The 21,001-nt window shown below is 33.0% G+C and overlaps 1 protein-coding gene across 2 annotated transcripts in view; it reads right to left on the bottom strand.

The window, feature by feature from the left end:
* The window catches only part of LOC118192235 (putative RNA-binding protein CG14230), a 68,196-nt gene that overhangs the window by 649 nt on the left and 46,546 nt on the right, over positions 1–21,001 (bottom strand). Inside the window, exons 9-10 of one of the 2 annotated variants that reach the window (XM_035363146.2) lie at positions 4,690–4,763; positions 4,527–4,603 (exon numbers count right to left, since the gene is read on the bottom strand). In XM_035363146.2, the coding sequence (XP_035219037.1) occupies positions 4,527–4,603; positions 4,690–4,763 (151 nt within the window). Of the gene's footprint in view, positions 1–4,526; positions 4,607–4,689; positions 4,764–21,001 lie in introns of both variants that reach the window. The other variant, XM_035363145.2, reaches the window with a different exon arrangement.

Here is a 21,001-nt window from a genome sequence, read left to right as displayed (position 1 = left end):
TAGCAGTTTAACCGTAACCGAACTTTTGACCTATTATTTACTTTTAACTGCACTATTTAATGTAGTAACTGTACTTTTAACCTATGAAGAAACTGTAAGTATGTAACTGTATATCAGCATGTAGAATAGTTTGGCATCGTGCGCAGATCCATGCTCCTTGTAACTTGTTTATGTTAACTATAAAGTTCTTAATGCTATGAAAAAAGATGACTAGTGATTTGATTTTCTTAAGTAAATTAGTCTCTATAATAAATTAGTTTTAAGTAGTATAATTATGTCTGCAGAAACCAATTGCCTAGTACACTACAATGGTGCAAAGTGAAAAATTGAGCAGGCATCCTTCATTATAGGCATCCTTGTACATCCACAGGACATACGGTCAATTTCTTAATTACAAAGGTAAAATTGCCAACAGTGATCAGACAAGAAAAAAAAAAAAAAAAAAAAACCCCACAGATATTTTTAAATATTTTTGTAATTTTGATGGCTGCTCAGCATATATATGCATAAGGCTATGTGTGTGACATAGTGTTTTAAAGGCATGTGTACATGAAATTAGCTTGGATTCTACAATGATGTCACATGTCTGAGTTTGTTTTCTCACTTGTTATGGTCGGCAATCAAATGTTTTAATTTCCATGTATCATTTCTGCATTTTTACTTAAGTGTACTTTTAATTAACTGTTTCAAACCTAATACATAACAACTCATTTGCATTTTATTTTGATATTTACTTTTATTGCATTATCTGTATTTCTCTTATATATATATATTATATATATTTCATCATGCAGCTCACCATGATATTATTGTTAATCCTCCTGATAATAAGCGGTATGAAACCTTAAAAAAAGTTTTATCAAATCTCACTCAGAGCATGAATAATAATGTATATGTGCTTTGTTTCAAGGCATGGCGACTCACTTCAATACCATTTACTTACATAATCTCATGGGTGATACTGTAGGGGAAGCATTCCTCAAAGCTCTCTGGCTTGTGCATCTTTCTACTACCATACATAGCACTGTAGGGGCACTGAGTGACACACTGTCACAGATGGCTGTTGTTACAGACCAAATCATAATCTGGCCATGTTCCTCAAATTAATGCAACATGCAGTTCACAAAATTCACCACTGGAAGCAGAAATTGCTTAGCGCAGCAGGAGAGTGAACTTGCTGCTATTGTAAATCACTGTAACCTTTTAAGAGACACAATTTATAAATTATAAAGGGCACAATCAGCCATTCCCAGCGAATGCTATAAAGAGTCAGCAAAGAGCCAATGTTTTTATCATACGAATTTTGGCTCTAATTTGAAAAAATGTACACTCTCATGCTCTTTCCAACACCAGGGAAACTAATTTGGTGATTGAATTTGGGCCATGGTGGCAATCACTGTGTGAATCTGTTCTTTTGGCCCAGCCTTCCTTTAAACTGAAATTTTTAATTGAAACTGGAGCAGAAATTTCTGTCCTTCCAGTTATTCACACCAAACAGCCTGTTGTGAATAGTAAAGTGGCTCTTTATGCCACTTATGAAACAAAAATACCAACCTTTAATCTAGTAATCAACATCTGACTCTAGACTTCAAATTATGGCAAATCTTCACTAAGTCTTTCATAACTGCCAAAGTTAAGCAACTTATCATAAGCACTGATTTTCTAAAGAAATTAAATTTATTAGTTAATGTTAAAAATAATTATATGATTGATGCCGAGACCATGCTTTCATCACAGGGATAGGCTGCTCATTTCCTGCAAGGTAGCAATACTGTAAGCATTCTTCTAAGCCACTGATTTTCAAAATGAGGGTGTGCTCATACCTAAAGGGGAATGTGGGCAAAGAAAGTGGTACTTACCCCTACCCGCGTATACCACACCACCTACGTCACCTCGATATGCTGTGCATGAGTTTTAGTTGGGCCTCAATTACATGTATATGCATGTTAGTGCTTACATGTACTCTTGATGTGAAAATAAACTATTGAATTTTTTTGGTCATGATTTTAGCAAAAAAAAGGCAACTACAATGATGATTGTATTAAATGTGGTTTTTTTGCTATACGCAAAAAAAAAAAAAAAAGTGTCAACCAGCTGCAATATGTTATTTGTTACTATGCCATGAGATCTGGTCTGGGGCGACATTTGGCAACAAAACACAGCATAATAAAAGGCAAGTTAAAAGAGTCCCCCCCTGCAAAATGAGTAAGTTTGAAATATATGAAATTGGATAATACTGGATCCTTTGCTCAATTATCTGAAAAGCTCTCGAAGCTTTGCGTGAGTTATCACTACTCATCACAAAGGCCAAGAAAAGTCATATTATTGAAGAAACACTTATCAAACCCTGTCTATGGAAAGCAGCTGATATTATTCTTAAACTAAAAATAAACAAAAACTTTCCCAAATACAGCTTTCTGAGAACACTGTGAAAACATCACATAGATGACATGGCCAAAGACATAAAACATTGGTTAGTGTAGGTTGTGAAAGAACCAAACTTATTAGCAATACAGATGGACAAAAGTCCTGATGTTGCAAAATGTTAACTCTTATTTTTCATTTGCTACATACAAAATAAAACAATTAAAGATGGAATGCTGTTTTCAACAGAGTTAATGACTACTTAGCAATTCATATAATGATAGCAATTTCTGAATTCTTTTGCAACTATAAACTATCATGGCAAAATCTAATAGGCATGTGCACAAACAGTGCTCCATCAATGCTTGAATCTCGCGAGAAAAAATCCCAGTGTTACTGCTATTCACTGTGCTATACACCATTAAGCCTCAGTAGTTAAGACACTTCGAAATGAACTCAACATTGTTTAAAAAAAATTATGCATCAAAATTATCAACTATGTTAAAAAGAATGGGTAAATACTTGACTTTTTACTTTTTTAACATTCTTTTGTGAAAATTTGAGAACAGAACATTATTTAATTTAGAAAAACATTGGCTCTCAAAAGAAAATATGCTAGCAAGATTATTGGAACTTTGAGGTGAAGTGATTCAGTTTATGGAAATTCAAAACCAAACTGAATTGTATGTGAGAATTCTGAAAATCAAATGCTTAAATAAAATTGGCTTATCTATCAAATATGTTCGATTCGTTGAATTCATCAAACTTGAAATTACAAGATTGAGATTCGACCATAATTTGGGATGCCATCACAACATAGACTGATAAGATGCAACTTTTGGAACATAAAATTTTAGCTTGAAATTATTCCTGCTTTCCCAAATTATTTGGAATCCTGAAAGAATGCTTTAAGAAGATTTTTAAGAATACCGATACTACAGACCAGTTTACACTTCACCAAGTGAATTTCGTCGAACCCCTCGTCCGAGCGTCTCGAACCAAGTGAACGGACCTGTAATCTGACAGATTGTTTACACCAAACAGAGCCGGACTGACACATTACCTCCGTTTGTTTGCAAAATGGATAATGATGTGCAAGTTGCTGTGCTTGAAGTTTGCAAAGCAGTTTCCAGCAAGTTAATTTCTGTTCTTGGGGGGGGGAAATCTGAAAACTTTCAGATTTTCAGGTTTTTTTTAACATTTTAGTTGTTACCTGTATTTATTTAAATATCATGTTCTTCACACTTAAACCATAAAATTCAGTTCAATATTAGAATGCAAAATAATTTTTAAATGAGCATATCTTTAGAATTTCCAACACACAGTATCTTTAGAATTTCCAATACACAGTCTCACACGCTGGAGATTAAAATGTTGTTTTATTTTCCCATACTGTGTTGCCATTACTCACTTTGAAATCGTTGTGTCTGTTAATCAAAAATTCATTAAAGTTTCACGAAATATGAAATAGATATTAAAACCAATTCCAATTTGGGCTTCCAGATGCCCATATTTAGGTGAAAATGTATGTTATTCAAAATTTGATGGCTCTAGGTACTGTGATAAGGTTGCATAAAGGAAGAAGAAACTGAAGATTAATATGGACAAGGATGTCTTGAGAGCATAAGATGAATATTATTATTATTTAACTTCTAAATACATTTTCAATAGTTGTTAAGTTGAATTAATTGTTTTAAAAATAATTTTAATATGTTGGCATTGTTTCAAAAGCAGGCTCAAGAGCCACATATTGCTCTTGCACATAAAATGGACAGATATTTGAATTTGTTTTGAAAAAAGGGAAGAAACAGGTTTTTCTCTTATTGATTGTATGTAGCCTTTTTTTTTTTTGAGGGGGGCGTTCAATAAAATTTTCATGTGGTGTTCCATCATTAGAGTTTTCATTGGAGTTCAACACCACACTGTTCGAGCATTAACCCCACACCACAGTATCGTTGCTTTATTACAATGCGAGAAACACGCATACATTTAATGCAAATCTACCTTTATTTAATCTACCTTTATTAAAATCTGCCTTTATTTAATACCAAATTTAAATGAAAAGGCTAATTTTTTACTGTTCCAAGTTATCATGCACATCTAGTATCAGTCATTATAAATAGTACAAAGTCACTCTAAATATATATAATTGACTTTCTTACCAAAACTTCTTCTCTGTTCAGTTTCCATTCTTCTTTAATCACATCTAATGGTTTATGACACATGAAAAAATCTACACCTTCTATTAAAAAGAATAATTTATTAAAACTAGTTTTTCATGTTGAATGCATAACATTCAAACAAAGCACACATTTTGCTACACACCTTTTAAACGAGGATCTCCTTCTGATACAAAAAATCTCTCCTTCTTTAAAACTTTACTTTCAAATATTATCGGCCTGAAAGTACACATTGATTACTGGCTAAATAGAAAATTAACATATTAAACTTTATAAAGTAACTGATATGAAACATAATCTTGAAAAAAAAATTAATTTTAGTTTTTGTTATTCCTAAACATTCTAATTAATTTTTATAAATTTTATATTTTCTGAATTAATACACAAAACATAGCAAAGCATTAAAATAAAATACTCATTGAGGTCTTATTGTGAAGTTATGTTGATATTTATGGATCGTACATAATAATAATGACAGGCATTTGACTATGAACTATGTATCACTATCAAAAGCACAAATTATAAGATTATTTCTAAAATAGGTGAATCTCAGTATAAATAAAAATGTTTGACATTTAGAATAACAATGCGATATACATAAGCAAAAGTGAAAGTTTTGAACTGGCTCCTTGAGTATCTATCTGGTTAAAATAGCAAAGCAGAAGCATATTTCTTACAAAATAAGACTCGTTTGCAAAAATATGTCTAGTAGAGCTCCTCACAGGCACTGTAACTTTGTATTGCTAAAAACCAAATAATAATAATAATCAACTTTAGACTGATGTAGAATTTGATTAAAACTTAAAATTCAATTTATTCATAATAATGAATAACCTCATTGCCTTTTTTCCTCTTCCAATTTAACATGTGTATTGGTTCGTATAACTTTTTGTTAAAACTATAAAGCATTATTAAAATATGCTTTCTGTATAAAAAAATTTTCATTACTTTGTATTAAATGTATTTTTATGGTAATTTGTAATGGGTTGAGAGGGCAAGTGCATAAAATTTAGTTTTCGCTCCATCTTAATGTCATGCTTACCACTTACAGGTAAATGACTAATATGGTTATTAAGTGTAGAAGACTTTTTTAGGAAAGAGTTTGGCACATAACCACTGCTATTCCAAAATCCACTATATGTTAAAAATACCAATACCATCCATATATGCTAAAAGTGACCTTGTAATAGAGTGTTTATTATAAAATGTTAAACGTATAATATAATTAGTATTAGTAATAATTCTCAAATAGGCAAATTTCACAGTTGCTTGTTGATTTTTACAAGTAACTTAATTGCTCAATTCTGTACCAATTATTCAACTATAAATTATTTATATGATGTCCATGGTCTAATCTCATTATTTGCTATTAATTTTAATGCTGAAAATTTCTAATGATTTCCACAGCATTTATATCACAATCACACCTGTCTATGCAATCACATATACTGTATTGTCTAATGGCCTATTAAAAAACTAATGTTATTTATCAAATTCAGTGCAGTTAAAAGGTTATTAAAAAATTCACTTGATGAATGTTTCTTTTTATTGCCCTTGGTAACATGGCATTTCTAGATCTAATATTTTTCCCAATAAACAGCATAACAATTACACACTTGAAGTACGGTTAGATGAAAAGCATAATAAACTGACTAATAAATTTTCAGTTTTCACCCAGAAATTTGGTACATAGGTGCATCTAGACAAGAGCCAGTGCGCCTTGAAGCGATTTTTTCAAAATTCAAATTCGATTTTTTTTTATTTTATGTTTTGTGACGAAATCGTGTCATTTTGAGACATAATGGGCTATAGGAAAGCGAGATTTTACTCTACACACTTAATTTTCACATCGTCATGAAATGTAGGCACTTAGCTATTTTACGAACTTAAAATAAATTTCATGTTTCAATAAATCAATTAAATATGAATTTATTTAACAAAGGGAGCTTAACACCTTTTTAACGGGATGTTTTCTAAAAAAGTTTATTTTTAAAAATGTACAGTTTATTTTTCTTTGATTTTTGGACACGTTAAACTTTTATCCTTGCGACTGCTTTTACAAAAAGAATTTTAGAAAAATGATAATATTTTGTATCTTTAAAAAAGTTTTTAAATGAAGCTTCTGAGTACACTTCTCACATCTCACATCTTTAAAAATGCGGTTTTGGTAAAAATTTTCCTGTCTTATTGTTGTTGATAGATTTTTGATGAAATCATATAATTTTGAATAGTTTCATTCTTTTAGAAATATGGGTTTGGCAACAATTTTTCATTATATTTCTTATGTTACTGTTTTTAAGAGATTGGCATATTTAATTATCATTTTTTTATATATATAATACATTTTTATTGATAAAGTTGTTCTGTAGAGTAAAATTCTGTGCGGAATTTTATGTTTTTTGAGTTACTTTCATGTTATTTTTGGCTTATTTCACTGTTTGTAAGATATTGAAAAGTTTTGCATGATTTTTTTTTTTTTTTTTCTTCAATGGAAAGTTGGTTAATTTTTTATTAGGATAATTAAAATTTGTATTAAAGGATATAGCTTATTTCATTGTAATGTTTTTCTCTTGGAAAATATAAGATAAAATATCATTAATTATACTTTGCTTTTCAGAATTTTTTTGCTTTTTGTATTCTTTTATGTTATTTATTGCTCATTTCACTGTTTTTAAGATACTGAAAAGATTTGAGTGATTTTTTTAGGAAACAAAGTTCTTAACTTCCATTATACAATTTGCAAAGGGAAGTTGGTTAATTTATTTATTAGAATAATTAATATTTGTATTAAGGGATATTGCTTATTTCATTGTAATTTTGTTATATGTAGTAACTTTTTTTATGAAGTTGTTCTGCAGAGTAAAATTCTACGCAGTTTTTAAATTTAACGTTTGGTGTTTCCTTCAGCAATTTTTCCGGTACATTTAAAAGCCAGACGAAGGCTGGCAGCAAAGCTGCTAGTTTACAATATAATACAATTACATTACAATAATTGTTTTACATTAACAATTACATTACAATAATTGTCTAATGGTGAAAGTGTAGTAACCTAAAATAGGTATTAATAATAGATATTGTTGCGTGCGTACGGGTTCGTTATGAATGAATGCACAAGTCCGATGAAAAATGAACAAAAATTTATTATTACCACAACAAAAATGCTTAAATATTCTCAAATTATCATGCAGTATTACAATATCTCACAGTAGTTATCTATTAACTACTCAAATGTCCAATAGAACGTAATTCAAAACAGCTAAAGAATGCTAATCCGCGAATTCGCTATAATCGACAAGAGCAGTTTTCTAAACAACAACAAACTAAGCAACTCCAACAAACTGAGATGTTTTCCTCCTTTTATAAGATTTTAAAATCACGCGCTAGAATTTTCCAGTACTTTCTCGAAATCAAAAAGAGATATTTATTTATTTAATGCACGCGCTCTTGTATTTTCAATTTTCCAGCTTAGCTTTCTTTTAATATTCGTCACGCGCTGCACTGCGCGAGAAATAAAACCATTTAATTTATAATTGAACTAACATTAGCTTTTTAAATACCAAATTTGTAACAATATCTTTCTTAAATTTCTAAATTGAAAATTAATAATAATTTCTTTTTCATGGCTTTCATTTAAAAATCTCTTAATGTTAGCAATGCCACAGTTTTTTAAATCAAGTATGACCAACAGTATTTTGATTATTAAGAATTATTTCATACCGTTTAATGCATTTATTTAAAACAGTGTACGTTAAAAAAATATTATACATATATTTTATTTCTTTTTCAACATTATTATTATTATTTCCTTGTATTAAGTAAAGGCAGTATTGTAACCTCAAAAAACTTTGATTATCATATTTCAATGAAAACATCCATTTTGGCTGATCCCAAATCCGTACCCCGCTTTGTGTCACTTCTGTGCATACAGACAGACTAAATGACTCCTTTATTTTTCCAAAATGTTTTGTAAAATGGATTTAAAATCAATCCAAAAGGGATTTTTTTTCATGACATATGTACACATATAAGTATGCAGATATCTCGCTTAACTCAAATGCTATTAGCCATAGAACATTGAAATTTTTATAGGGGACTGCTATAACATCTAGTTGTGCACCTCCCTTGCGATTAGCAGTACCAAACATTTATTTATATGTGTGTAGATATACATATACCCACCCCGTTATTTGTCCTTTAATTTTCAAATCGTTGGTCATAGTCATATACTTCCAATTACAGAAACATTTTAAGTGACAAAAATACTCATGTTTTGGCAATAGAATACCAAACTTAAAGATACACTAATTTCCGATGAAAAACAAAATCTATCTTTTAATGCGATCTTCTAATTCCTATAATTATATTTCGGAAAGTTTTATACTCTTTTAAGAAAAAATAAAACTTCCTGTACAATAAAAATTGACTTGGATATTTAATTTCAAAATTTGTAATTTTTCATCTCATTTTCAACTTGCCTTGAGGGGTTGGTTATTTAAGTTAGAATAATTCAAGAAATAGATTTAAATGAAGTGCAGCAAAAATATTTGCATAATTTAACAGGCTGTACAATGAAGTCATGTGGTGTCCACATCAATTTTTTTTAATATAATCTTTTTATCATTTATCTTTGTATTATATACAAAGATGAAAACAGTTTTAATTTTCATAAATTTTATGATAATATTACATGAACACTTTCAATACTTATATTTCCTATCAATATAATTTTTCTCTCTATGCAAAAAATGGATATACTGCTAATACATGATAATAATGAACACAAAAAAATAATACTTTCTTGAAAAACAAGTTTCAAACATGAGATGTCATGGAAAGTTTTGCCATTTTATTTTTACCTGAATTGTCACTGTACGCATATTAAAAATCCCATAGAACCACATGTGTAGTATTAGTACCCTGAGCAAGCTAAGGTGCTTCATAACAAGTATCAGGTTCAATGTTTTTTCTAACCTTCTTCGGAAACATACAATGACCTGACTAGGAACAGAGAGCTTACTAAAGCTATGTTCACTAATTGTAGTAAGTAGACAGGATACAGACGAAGGGTATACAAAACCCTTTATTTTTCTTTATATACAATGACTTCCGTACTTCGGAATACAATGACCCTCCACTCGCGGTCTAACGTAAAAGATATCAAAATAAAACTAAACTCTAATTTAACTTTAGAATAATATACGTGGAAGATTCGCCTTATAATAACAGGAAGCGTATGTAGCACAGAGACTGTGAACACTACAATACGTTTAATTTATCAAGAGGATTAAAACCTCTGGCCTGGAAGGCAAATAGCAACTGCGTAACTTCTAAGGTAAGCGGCCTGCTTCGAACTCACTGCTTCCTCTCTCTCTCTTGGCAAAAAGGCCACACTTAAATACTTGGCGTTCGCCAGACAACTTTGCATAAACTCCTTCACGCTTATAATTCTGGCCGGAAGTAGAAAATAAGAAGTGATAGTAAAGATTTAAAATAAAATAAACGTTAGTAAAACTTAAGATCCTTACATACTTCCCGCCAGAGTTAATTAGTTTGAAACTGAGGTCTAAAACGACCTTGTTGAAAACTTTTAGCTCTAGAAACTAACGCGAGGCCAACCTTTTACAATCATAACTTAGCTAGAAACTAGAAAATTTTAAAAGAAAGAAATTTGTTACAATAGCAGCTCCCAGGATCTACAACAATCTTTTTTTTTTCATCTGTACTGCATCTAAACAGGAGCTTTATTCAATTCTGGTTCCTTCCAGCGATCTGGAAGGAACACTAGTTTAATGAAATGTTACAGAATGACATTGCAAATAACATATAGAATATACTTCTCTTAACATTCTTATTTCATTCATGACTATTTTAATTATCTCTCCCCTTGCTCTCTGACATGTGTTGTAAAAACACCAAACACGAATGTGTTTCTGTCTACGTGTGCCACACTTCCTCCTACAATCAAAACACTAACGTGTTAAAATTCAACATACGAGACCTCTTAACACACCCTACTTTCAACTCTAAACCCTGAGGTACTATTCTAAAAGTGGCTAACTCTAAAGTGTAGCGTCAGAGAGCCTAACTACATCATTCAACCTTTACCACATATTCACCATGATTTAATCTTTACAGTCACACGAATAACAAATTTTTTTAACATTACTTTCACTTTTACCATATCACGGTATTTCTAAACATTCAAAATAACAGTTCACATGTATATAAGAACATATCAACATGCCGTTAATTTTACACATTTGAAAACATACATTAGTAGTACATTGTTAACTTCTATTCTTTTCAAAGCAAGTGCCAATTCTTTCTACATTGAAATAATACTACATTTAAAAAAGTCTTTCAGACTAAAACTTCTTTCTTGCTAGAATGTTTTAAATAAAATTTATACAATAACTTTTTTTTTTACAATATTTAAGTTTTTACACAACGCTATTATACATCAACTTTAGTTTTACGCACGAGTAATTTAAAAACATGATACGAAAATCGGTCATAACTCATTTCTCGCCCTTTCGGCGATAAAGGTAGACCTCGCATGAGGTAAAACTTCTTGAAATCTGCCACTTGCAGTAAGAATGAAAGATTAACAGTTTGCAAAGTAACATAAAATTTTACTTATCTTTGTAATATTCAGACATCCTTTTCTGGGCCCAGTCTTTAAAGGTATAGCAGATAGTAGCTTGGTTGATCCTCCTTCTTGTACGGGCTCGCCCTTCAGTGCTTTCCTCTGGAAGCTTCCGTTTTTCACCAGTACGGCCACCCTTGAACACCTTCCTTTTGTCCTCTGCTTGTGGTCTTGGCCATTTGAAGGCAGCTGGTCTTGGTGGAACCGGGAAACTTCTGTCGTGATCCTGCTTGGACCTCGTTGTTGGCCGTTCAAATTTTTCTTGTACTTTTTCCTCCGCCGCTGATGGCCCTTCCGCAGTTCGGCGACTTTTGCTGCGGAGAGTTCTGTCGGATGAGTCGATCTTCCGTTTTAAAACCGGGTTATAGTTGCCGTCATTTCTCCTGGTCCTCTTCACATACGTCGTCCTTCTCCCTTCTTCATTCTGGGGGTGTTCGTGAACTCTGTTTTCTGGACGGTGGAACGGCTTCTTTTTCTTTTTACCTTCAATTTTTCCGCGGGGTAATTTTCTTTTCACTTGCTTCTGTCTCTCATTGGCTTGCCCTTGTACTTGTCGTTTTCCCACCTCTGGAACTTGTACCTGCGGTGTCTGCCATACCGGATCCTGCAAAAGATCTGAAAAGATTTTCATTTTATTACGATCGAAGTAGGGTTTAATTTGATCAATATTTGCGGAACAGGTTTCACCATTTCTTGCCTTTAACACTACAACAGCGTGAGTTATTTTTTCTATAACATATGGTCCTTCAAAGCGTGGAAAAAATTTGGCAGTTTTATCTTCTGGTGCTGAAGAAAGTGAATGCTTAATTTTTAAAACTTCATCCCCTACTTTATAAGTTACTCCCCGTCGTTTCAGATCATAGTATAACTTCTGTTTTCTTTGTGCCACTTCCGTATTCTTTTTTGCTTCTTTTATTAGTTTTTCTATATCACCCATTTTAAATTCTGGGGCTCTTTGTTGCACATAAAATAGTTTATCTAACGGTGTTATAACCTTTCTGCCTAGAAATAACTCAGCAGGAGTTTTGCCCGTTGTATCATGTTTTGCGGTCCTAAGGGCGAAAGCAAATTCATTGACATAGTTATCCCAGCTTTTATGAAAATTTTTAACATAACTACGGATAATTTTCACTATATTTCTGTTGACCCGTTCCGCTATATTTGATTGCGGCCGATACGGGACCATTTTTAAATGACGTATGCCCAGTTTTTTGCACATGTCTTCAAATATATTACTTACAAATTGAGGACCATAATCCGATATAACTTTTAGGGGCGCCCCGTATTTTAAAATATATTTATTTAAAATATAATCGGTAACTAATTTCGCGGAGGCTCGTTTTAAGGGAACAATTTCGGTCCATTTACTAAAATGATCAACCATAACAAGGAGATAGCGACTTTTGTTTAACTGACTTTTTGGGAGAGGGCCCAATAAATCGATGCCGATTATTTCATTTGGAAATTCGGATTTAATACTATTTAGAAGCCCGGCCGGGCGGAAATTAATATAATTAACGGCTTGACATGTTGGGCAGGACTGGACATACGCCCTTGTTAACTTTTGCAGTTCAGGAAAGTAGACTGCCTCGCGTACGCGTTGGATAGTTTTTCGAATACCAGCATGAGAAGCTAAAGGGCTGTCATGGAGCTCTTGCAGGATATTTAATCTAAGACTAGCTGGGATAACAGGTCGAAATTCATTGTTGGAATTCGTAGTTTTTGTATAAAATAATAGACCATCTATTAGTTCGTAATGGGCCGCCCTATTTCTTATCGCCACAATATCTTGGTGGCTAAAATTTTCAGGATCCTTCAAATACTCATAAATACTTCCAAACTCAGGATCCTTACCCAGTTCGGTTATTACAGTTTCTCGGGAATTTATTGTACACGCTGTCAGCATTGCAACTTTTACGGTATTACCCTGTTCGTCTAATTTAATTCGTGATAGGGCATCTGCTACGATATTTTCCTTTCTGGGGGTATGCTTGATTACCAGATTATATTCTTGCAGCTTGAGTGCCCATCTTATTAACCTTGGGGATAAATTTTTCCCTGAGTACAATCTAGTTACCGCCGCATGATCAGAATATACTGTTATCGGCGCCTTTCCAAAATAGACTCGGAACTTTTGCACTGCTAACAGAACTGCAAGTGCCTCTCTCTCGGTCGCGGAATAGTTTCTTTGTGTTTGATTTAAAGTTCGGCTAAAAAATGCCACGGGCTGCTGATTTTGCGAAAGTACCGCTCCTACCGCATAATCCGAAGCATCCGCTGAAATTTCTAAATTTTCATCCTTTTCAGGAAATTTCAACACAGGGGCTTGCGTTAATGCTTGTTTTAATTTTTCGAAAGCACTATTGGCTTCGGCCGTCCACGAGCATCTTGCCTTTTTTCTTTTTAATTTTAACAATGGCTCAGCGATAGCCGCAAAATCTTTTATAAAGGACCTATAATATGAACAAAGTCCTAGAAAAGAAGAGAGCTTCTTTGCCGTGTTTGGAGTCGGATACTTTTGTACAGCGATTATTTTTGATTCATCTGTCTCGATCCCTTTTTGCGATATTTTGTAACCTAAATATTTTAATTCAGGGGCTGCAAATTTGCACTTTTCGACATTAACTTTTAGACCGGCCTCATTTAATAAAGAAAACACCTGTCTTAAATCCTGTATATGTTGGTCGAGATTATCACTAGTAATAATGATATCATCTAAATAGATAAATGTGGACTTTCCAAGAACAGGTCTTAACACAATGTCCATGCATGGCTGAAATGTTGCCGGGGCGCCTGAAAGGCCAAACGGCATACGCAAAAATGCATAAGTGCCAGACTTGGTTATAAAAGCAGTCTTAAGCACGTCCTCAGGCCTGACCCCTATTTGAAAATAACCATTCGTTAAGTCTAAAGTCGTCATAAATTTGGTTGATTTTATGTTCCTTAAAATTTCTTCTATGATCGGTAATGGATATACCGGATATTTCGTTATGGAATTTAATTTACGGTAATCAATAGCGAATCTCCACCTTTTTGGATGCTCCAAAGGATAATCATTATTTTTCTTACATAAAACCACCGGGCTAGCATAACTACTTGAGATAGGCGTTACGATCTTTTTACGTAGCATATCGGTAATATGCCATTCTATAATTTTTTCCTTATTCTTATCATACCGGTATGGTTTTTGACGAACCGGCAATGCATCTCCGGTGTCAATACTATGGTTAGTAACCTGAGTAAATCCTGGAATATTACTAAATAAGGAAGCAAATTCACTTACCACTTGTTGGATTCTATCTTGCTCGTCATTAGGCAGGTGGTCAAGATTTAACCTTGGCGGTTCAACCTTTTCTACACGCACTGGTTTCATTGTCAGCCTAAGGGACACTTCATTAAAATCCAGTGTAGCTTGTGCGTCTGAAAGAAAGTCTATTCTTAGGATTAAATGTGCTTGCAAATTCTTTACTATAAAAAACATCACCTTTACTTGTTCGTCCTTGATACGGATATACAAAGGTACTTTACCTACGCACTTACATTCTTCTCCTTGCGCCGCTAATACTGTCGTATTATCCGCATTATATATGCGGTATTTGCGAAAATACTTTCTAAAAAAGACTTCTGCCACACAGGAACACTGCGCGCCGGTATCCAGGAGTGCGGTATCCGGGATATTATTTACCAAGACTTCAATCTTCGGAAGAGTTAAATTTTTCACCATTACTGTATTTAACTTGTAGGAAGAGGGGTTTTCGTGGCCTTCGGATTTCCGCACCCTCTCGTCAGCAGAAATCCGTTTTAGTTTAAATTATTTTTCCTTTCCGTGCTTTCCTTCTTTTTCCCCTGGCCTTGAGACTTTTTTCCTGGGTTGCTATTGAACTGTCGACGTTCGCCGGCTGTTTTTGAATGCTCGGGTTTCCTTGCCCACTGATTCGCTTTTTCTCCGTAGCCATGTGCTTGAGTTTGCTGTAGTCTTGGCGTACCAAATTGGTTTCGCTGTTGATATTGGCGTCTTCTTTCGACGTCCGCCGTTCTTCTACTTTCAAACTGGATTGCTAGCTCAAATAATTTTTCCAGTGTAGTCGGATTTCTCAATTCAATAAAGTCTTGCACTTGGGGTAGTAACCTCGGCAAAATCACTTGAATTATTTCAGGATCCGGACGGTTTCCATACAAGAGCTTGAAAACGTGAATTTTTCTTAAAATAAAGCTCGAGAGTTTTTCGATTCTTTGTTGATATATGCTAAAAAGTTCCGTTTCTAATTTCGCACGATCCCTTACAACAGGGAAGGCTTTTAATAGGGCAGTCTTGAAATTTTCATAAGTATAGGTGGGACTTCCTGCTTGACCTAAGAGACTTCTGCCGATACATTTGAACCAGTTAAGCGCTTGGCCCCTCAAAGCGCTGGTAGCTAAGGTAACTTTTTGAAACTCGTGCACGGGGTAGAGCATGAAGTGGTCATCCAATTTTTCCAAAAAACTGGTTACCGGTGAGTTTCCATTAAACGTTGCTTCTGGTTTCATCGAAGCGCGCATGGTCTGGACGATATACCCAAATCCTTCCAGGGCGGCAGCTGGAATTTCTGGATTCTGAGCCGTTTCTGCAGACAGCACAGGTTCTTCTTGAAACTCGGCCATGGTTATTCTTCTACGTTGGGCGCCACTATCAGGTTCAATGTTTTTTCTAACCTTCTTCGGAAACATACAATGACCTGACTAGAACAGAGAGCTTACTAAAGCTATGTTCACTAATTGTAGTAAGTAGACAGGATACAGACGAAGGGTATACAAAACCCTTTATTTTTCTTTATATACAATGACTTCCGTACTTCGGAATACAATGACCCTCCACTCGGGGTCTAACGTAAAAGATATCAAAATAAAACTAAACTCTAATTTAACTTTAGAATAATATACGTGGAAGATTGGCCTTATAATAACAGGAAGCGTATGTAGCACAGAGACTGTGAACACTACAATACGTTTAATTTATCAAGAGGATTAAAACCTCTGGCCTGGAAGGCAAATAGCAACTGCGTAACTTCTAAGGTAAGCGGCCTGCTTCGAACTCACTGCTTCCTCTCTCTCTCTTGGCAAAAAGGCCACACTTAAATACTTGGCGTTCGCCAGACAACTTTGCATAAACTCCTTCACGCTTATAATTCTGGCCGGAAGTAGAAAATAAGAAGTGATAGTAAAGATTTAAAATAAAATAAACGTTAGTAAAACTTAAGATCCTTACACAAGTATGGTAGGTTATTTGTGCATGGCAAAACACATGAGGGCCATATGCCTAAGAAAAGGGATGCCTTTGTGGAGGACCTTCTAAGGGAAACAAATTCGTACTCACATTATACATGAGGAAAACTATAAAAACTCACCTGCAGCCAGCCTATTTTAAAGTCAGTTTGGTTTTCTGAGTTTTTCTCATATGTAATGTGAACACAAGTCAATTTCCATAAGGAAATCTTTCATGAAGGCATTCCTCTTTTTAAGCTGATAGCCCTTGTGTTCTTTGCCAAATACAAATAACTAACCTAAGCTTCACAAACATGATAAAACATGCAGCATGATAAAACATGCAGCATGATAAAATGCATATAATAAAGAGTGCATAAGGTAAATGAGCACTTTTTACCTAGCAGGTAAAACTTTAGCTCACTGTACTGAACAATAAAAGAAAAAAGTTGCAGATGAGGACAAAACAAAGGGGGGGTAAAATTTAGTTTGAATGTTAGCATACCTCATGAGATGGTATTGTTATCAAGCTATGTTACTGTCAATTAATGATGTCACTTATTGGAATAAAATGAAAACTTGAGACCTCTTAAATTAATATCAAGACTTTTCGATATTTCCCACAAATAAAGGCCAAATAAATGCCAAGGAATATGTGAATGATCTATAAATTATAAATAATGTTGGATTATAAAATACAATTATTAGATTATCAAATACAGCAATATATAATATTAGATTATAAAATTCAATAATAAGATTGATGGAATTTGAAGGAGAAAAGTTTCAAATTAAGAATGATTTAAGATGTAGTTTAAAAAGTTTTGTATTACATAATCCCCCTTCAACTTCCAAAAAAGGAAAGAAAGCAAAGAAATAAACACATTAAAGCAATGCAAAAATGAAAAAAGCATTATTGAGTGAAATACCATAAATTTTGAAAACTGCAATTAAATAATAAAATACCAAGTACCATATTACCTATGGTATTATATTGGCTCCCAAAAGTTGAGCACACAATAGAGAAATCAATAAAAATTTAAATGGAAAGCTGTGATTAACACCAAATTGCATATGAAGATAGCAGAAAAGTAAGAAAGTATTATATAAAAAGATGAAAACAGTATTTAATTTTCATAAATTATACAATGATGTTACATTTGAGTCATTAACAAATCAATGTTTAAAGCTAAAAACAAACAAACAAAACTTGCATTATTAAGATATGTGTCAGCCTTCAAACAAACTTTACAGCGATTCCCCATACTTCCCCATGCTGCAATGGTGAGCAATGGCAGCAGATACTATAGTCTGTTACTTTAAAATAAGAAGTTTGAAGTCATTTTCTGCTGCCTGATTTGACTTGTAACGACAGAAACAGGAGATGCAGAAAAAAAAAAGCAACTTGATCGATTTTTTTTTCCCTTTCTTCAATTGTATTTAGCAAGTTTTGCTTGTGTATGTGAAAAGCATGTGAATGAAGGGCAGTCTTAAATGATATGAAGAAAATAAATGCTGAGCAGTAATGACAATATGAGTTATAATTACAAATGGGGGGCAGGCAATGGCATTAAAATGCCTATTTTAAAGAAACAGACAATAGCAATAGCCGTACCTCCATTAGGGCAGTTTGCAGCTGTCAAACTGCTGGAGAAGATAAACGTGCAAAGTTAGCATATCTAAGAGGATACTAAAAATTTTTAGCAGGATTAAAGTTAGGGAAATATGGGGGCCAATTTATATGAGAAGTGCTCTTGCCCTTCAGGTACTTGTTAATAATGTTGGCTCGATGGGAAATAGGAACCAACTGCTGCAGGAAGCAACTGAACAGGAACCAACTCAGAAAAACAGGACCAACTCCTGCAGTGTATTCATAATAGGGTGTAAGACTTTATCTTGACACTGCACAGCTATCATAGAAGAGGCTTTAAAAATATGCAGCTAGGTACGATATGCCACCGAAATTGCCACTCACAGCATGATGCTGCCACCACTGAATGCATGACATGCAATGATGTTCTGGGCCTGATTTCATGTGCCTTATTTTCTCCAGACCCTTACATGCTTATGATCTGATTTGAGGATAACTTTGAACTCATTCCTGAACAGGATGTTGTGCCAATCTGAGATGGCCCAATTGGGATATTGACAACACTACTTTAATTTTGCTCCTCTGGATTGGAACACATACACTTAATATTCAGACATACAGTTTCTTCATGTAAAGCCTTTGGCATACAATATTGACATTATCTTAGAAGTGAAGCTGCAACCATTGGTGTAACAGTTATGGAGGTTTCTTATTGATTTCGCTTTGCTAGTATAGTAATATACCAATGTTCAGAAGTGTTAACCCTTGGTCGACAAAGCACAGGTCTCTGTACAACAGTTTGACTTCCCTGGAATTCTTTCCACATTCAAGAATTTACTGAATGCCAAAAGAATGAGTGACATCTCTGTCTGATTGTCCTGCTTCAATGCATCCGACAGCACGCTGTTTGTTATTTATCTGTTCACTTGCTGTTTGTTATTTATCTTCTTTCAGGCACAGAAATACAAATCTCATAAAAAATTATACTACAAAAGTTATAGACATTTTGCATCAGCATTTAAATGAACCTCCTCAAACACTTTAAAAACAACAAAAAATCATATCATCTGCAGTAGCTGCTTAATTACCATATGTTTGGCCAGTCAAGCATGACTAGCTGTCATATATGATATTTGAATACTGCTATTTGCATCTGCAGCGATTTTCAGCATCTCAAATTCAACATTTAAAAAAAAAATTTAATTTGCATTGCTTGTTTAATATTTGGAAGCCATTGTATTAATCTTTTATTTGCATACAAATGAATTTTCATAGTTTAAAATTTAAATTAGCTTTTTATGATAGAGAATATATGTTTTATATATATATGTGTGTATAAAATTATGTTATCTACAATATATATTGCATATATATATAAATGCAATATATATTGTAGATAACATAATTCTTTATTGTGTACACAGAGAATGATAGAATTATGTAGATTCACGAGATGACATAATGGAGAAGAAAAATTTTAGCCAACATGGCTGAAGATAGGAATTTATTTCTGGACACTTAATTCTTGCAGTATGTATTCTCAATCAAACATTATATTAGGTGTGATATGCATCCCACAATTTTATATGACTTGTCACACTGTTATACAGTGGATGAAATTGAGATATGAGCAGAACATGTTTGCACAGTGAAAGAAAAGCAGGGAAAATCATTCCACATTTCAGCAAAGAGATATTTATAGAATTGGCTTCTTTGTTCAAATTTTGAACTGCAACTGGATAAAAAATATCTGCAGTGCTGCTTTTATATAATGACAATGTGGATTAATTTTCAGATGATGCACTTTAGATTCACATATTAGATTTAACACAGGATGGTGATATAGTCAAATTTAAAAAAGGAATTAAAAAGACTGCAGCTAAATTAAAATCTGTAGTTTTTCTTCCATACTTTATATCTCACAAATTCCTCCCTTTCAAAGAGAAAAAGGCTTTGTAATGGAAGCCATTTTAGAAAAAAAGCATTAGAGTATTAGCAAATGAAGATAAATTTTGTACTATATATACAACTTTTCAATGAGAAAGAAAATGATTTTCTTCAAGGACATAAGCCTTTAGGTTTCTGCATGCCCGTCATTTTGTTCATGAACTTTCTTATATCTTAACATTCAAAACAACATAAAAAATATAATTTGGAAGTATTACCAATATATCATTTACATTTAATTTATATCTAAATTAAATGTACAGTCCAATTTTTAAATTTTTATGGCTTGATTTCTCTAAACATATAAGTTTTTAAAGTTCCTCAAATGTTCTCTAAAAATATTGCAAAATTGTCCAAAATTTTCAAGAAATAGTCATAAAAATTCACAATTCTTGAAATTTGTACTTGATTATCATAATGTAATTTTTACAGTACTTGTCTTCAAAAATGTTTTGTAAAAACTGATGTAACTAAAAAACTAGTGATGTAAGAAAAACTAAAAATTTCCTTCTACACATTCATGAAATTCTATCATAATTAATTATTTTACAAAATAATTAACATTTTCTTATTATAAAGCAATATGAAATGGATATGATACATTAATAAACACAGCAAAATAACAAAATACAGTACAATAACAACATAAACTTTGTTATAATGGGCAAGCATTCAGTGCTTAAGTACAGGATGTCTATAATTAAAGGACCCTATTTCAAAGCTGCCTACAAGCAAAACCAGTGATCAAAAAACTGTGAAATTTTGGGGTAGACTTAATGAAGGGATGAGAATTTCTTTCAGCAGGGAAAAAAATAGTTACAAATAGCGATCCAGAGAGCATTTTACTTTGAAAAACTTGTAGTAAAAATGTAAATCTTTGTCGACACCTTGCAGCAGCTGTTATAAATCCTAGAAACACTCTCAGAGACTCTTTTCAATGTGCTTGTTGCTCAAAATAACAAAAAGTTCATGAGATCACACTTTATTAATAAAATTACTTTATGAAAACAGTAATTCCGCAGAAGCTGCTGT

Source organism: Stegodyphus dumicola, chromosome 5 (genome assembly GCF_044657685.1).
Source record: "Stegodyphus dumicola isolate Sdum_Otavi_A_Nest chromosome 5, ASM4465768v1".
NCBI classification, from domain to species: Eukaryota; Metazoa; Arthropoda; class Arachnida; order Araneae; family Eresidae; genus Stegodyphus; species Stegodyphus dumicola.
This window is presented reverse-complemented; position numbering and strand designations above follow the sequence as displayed.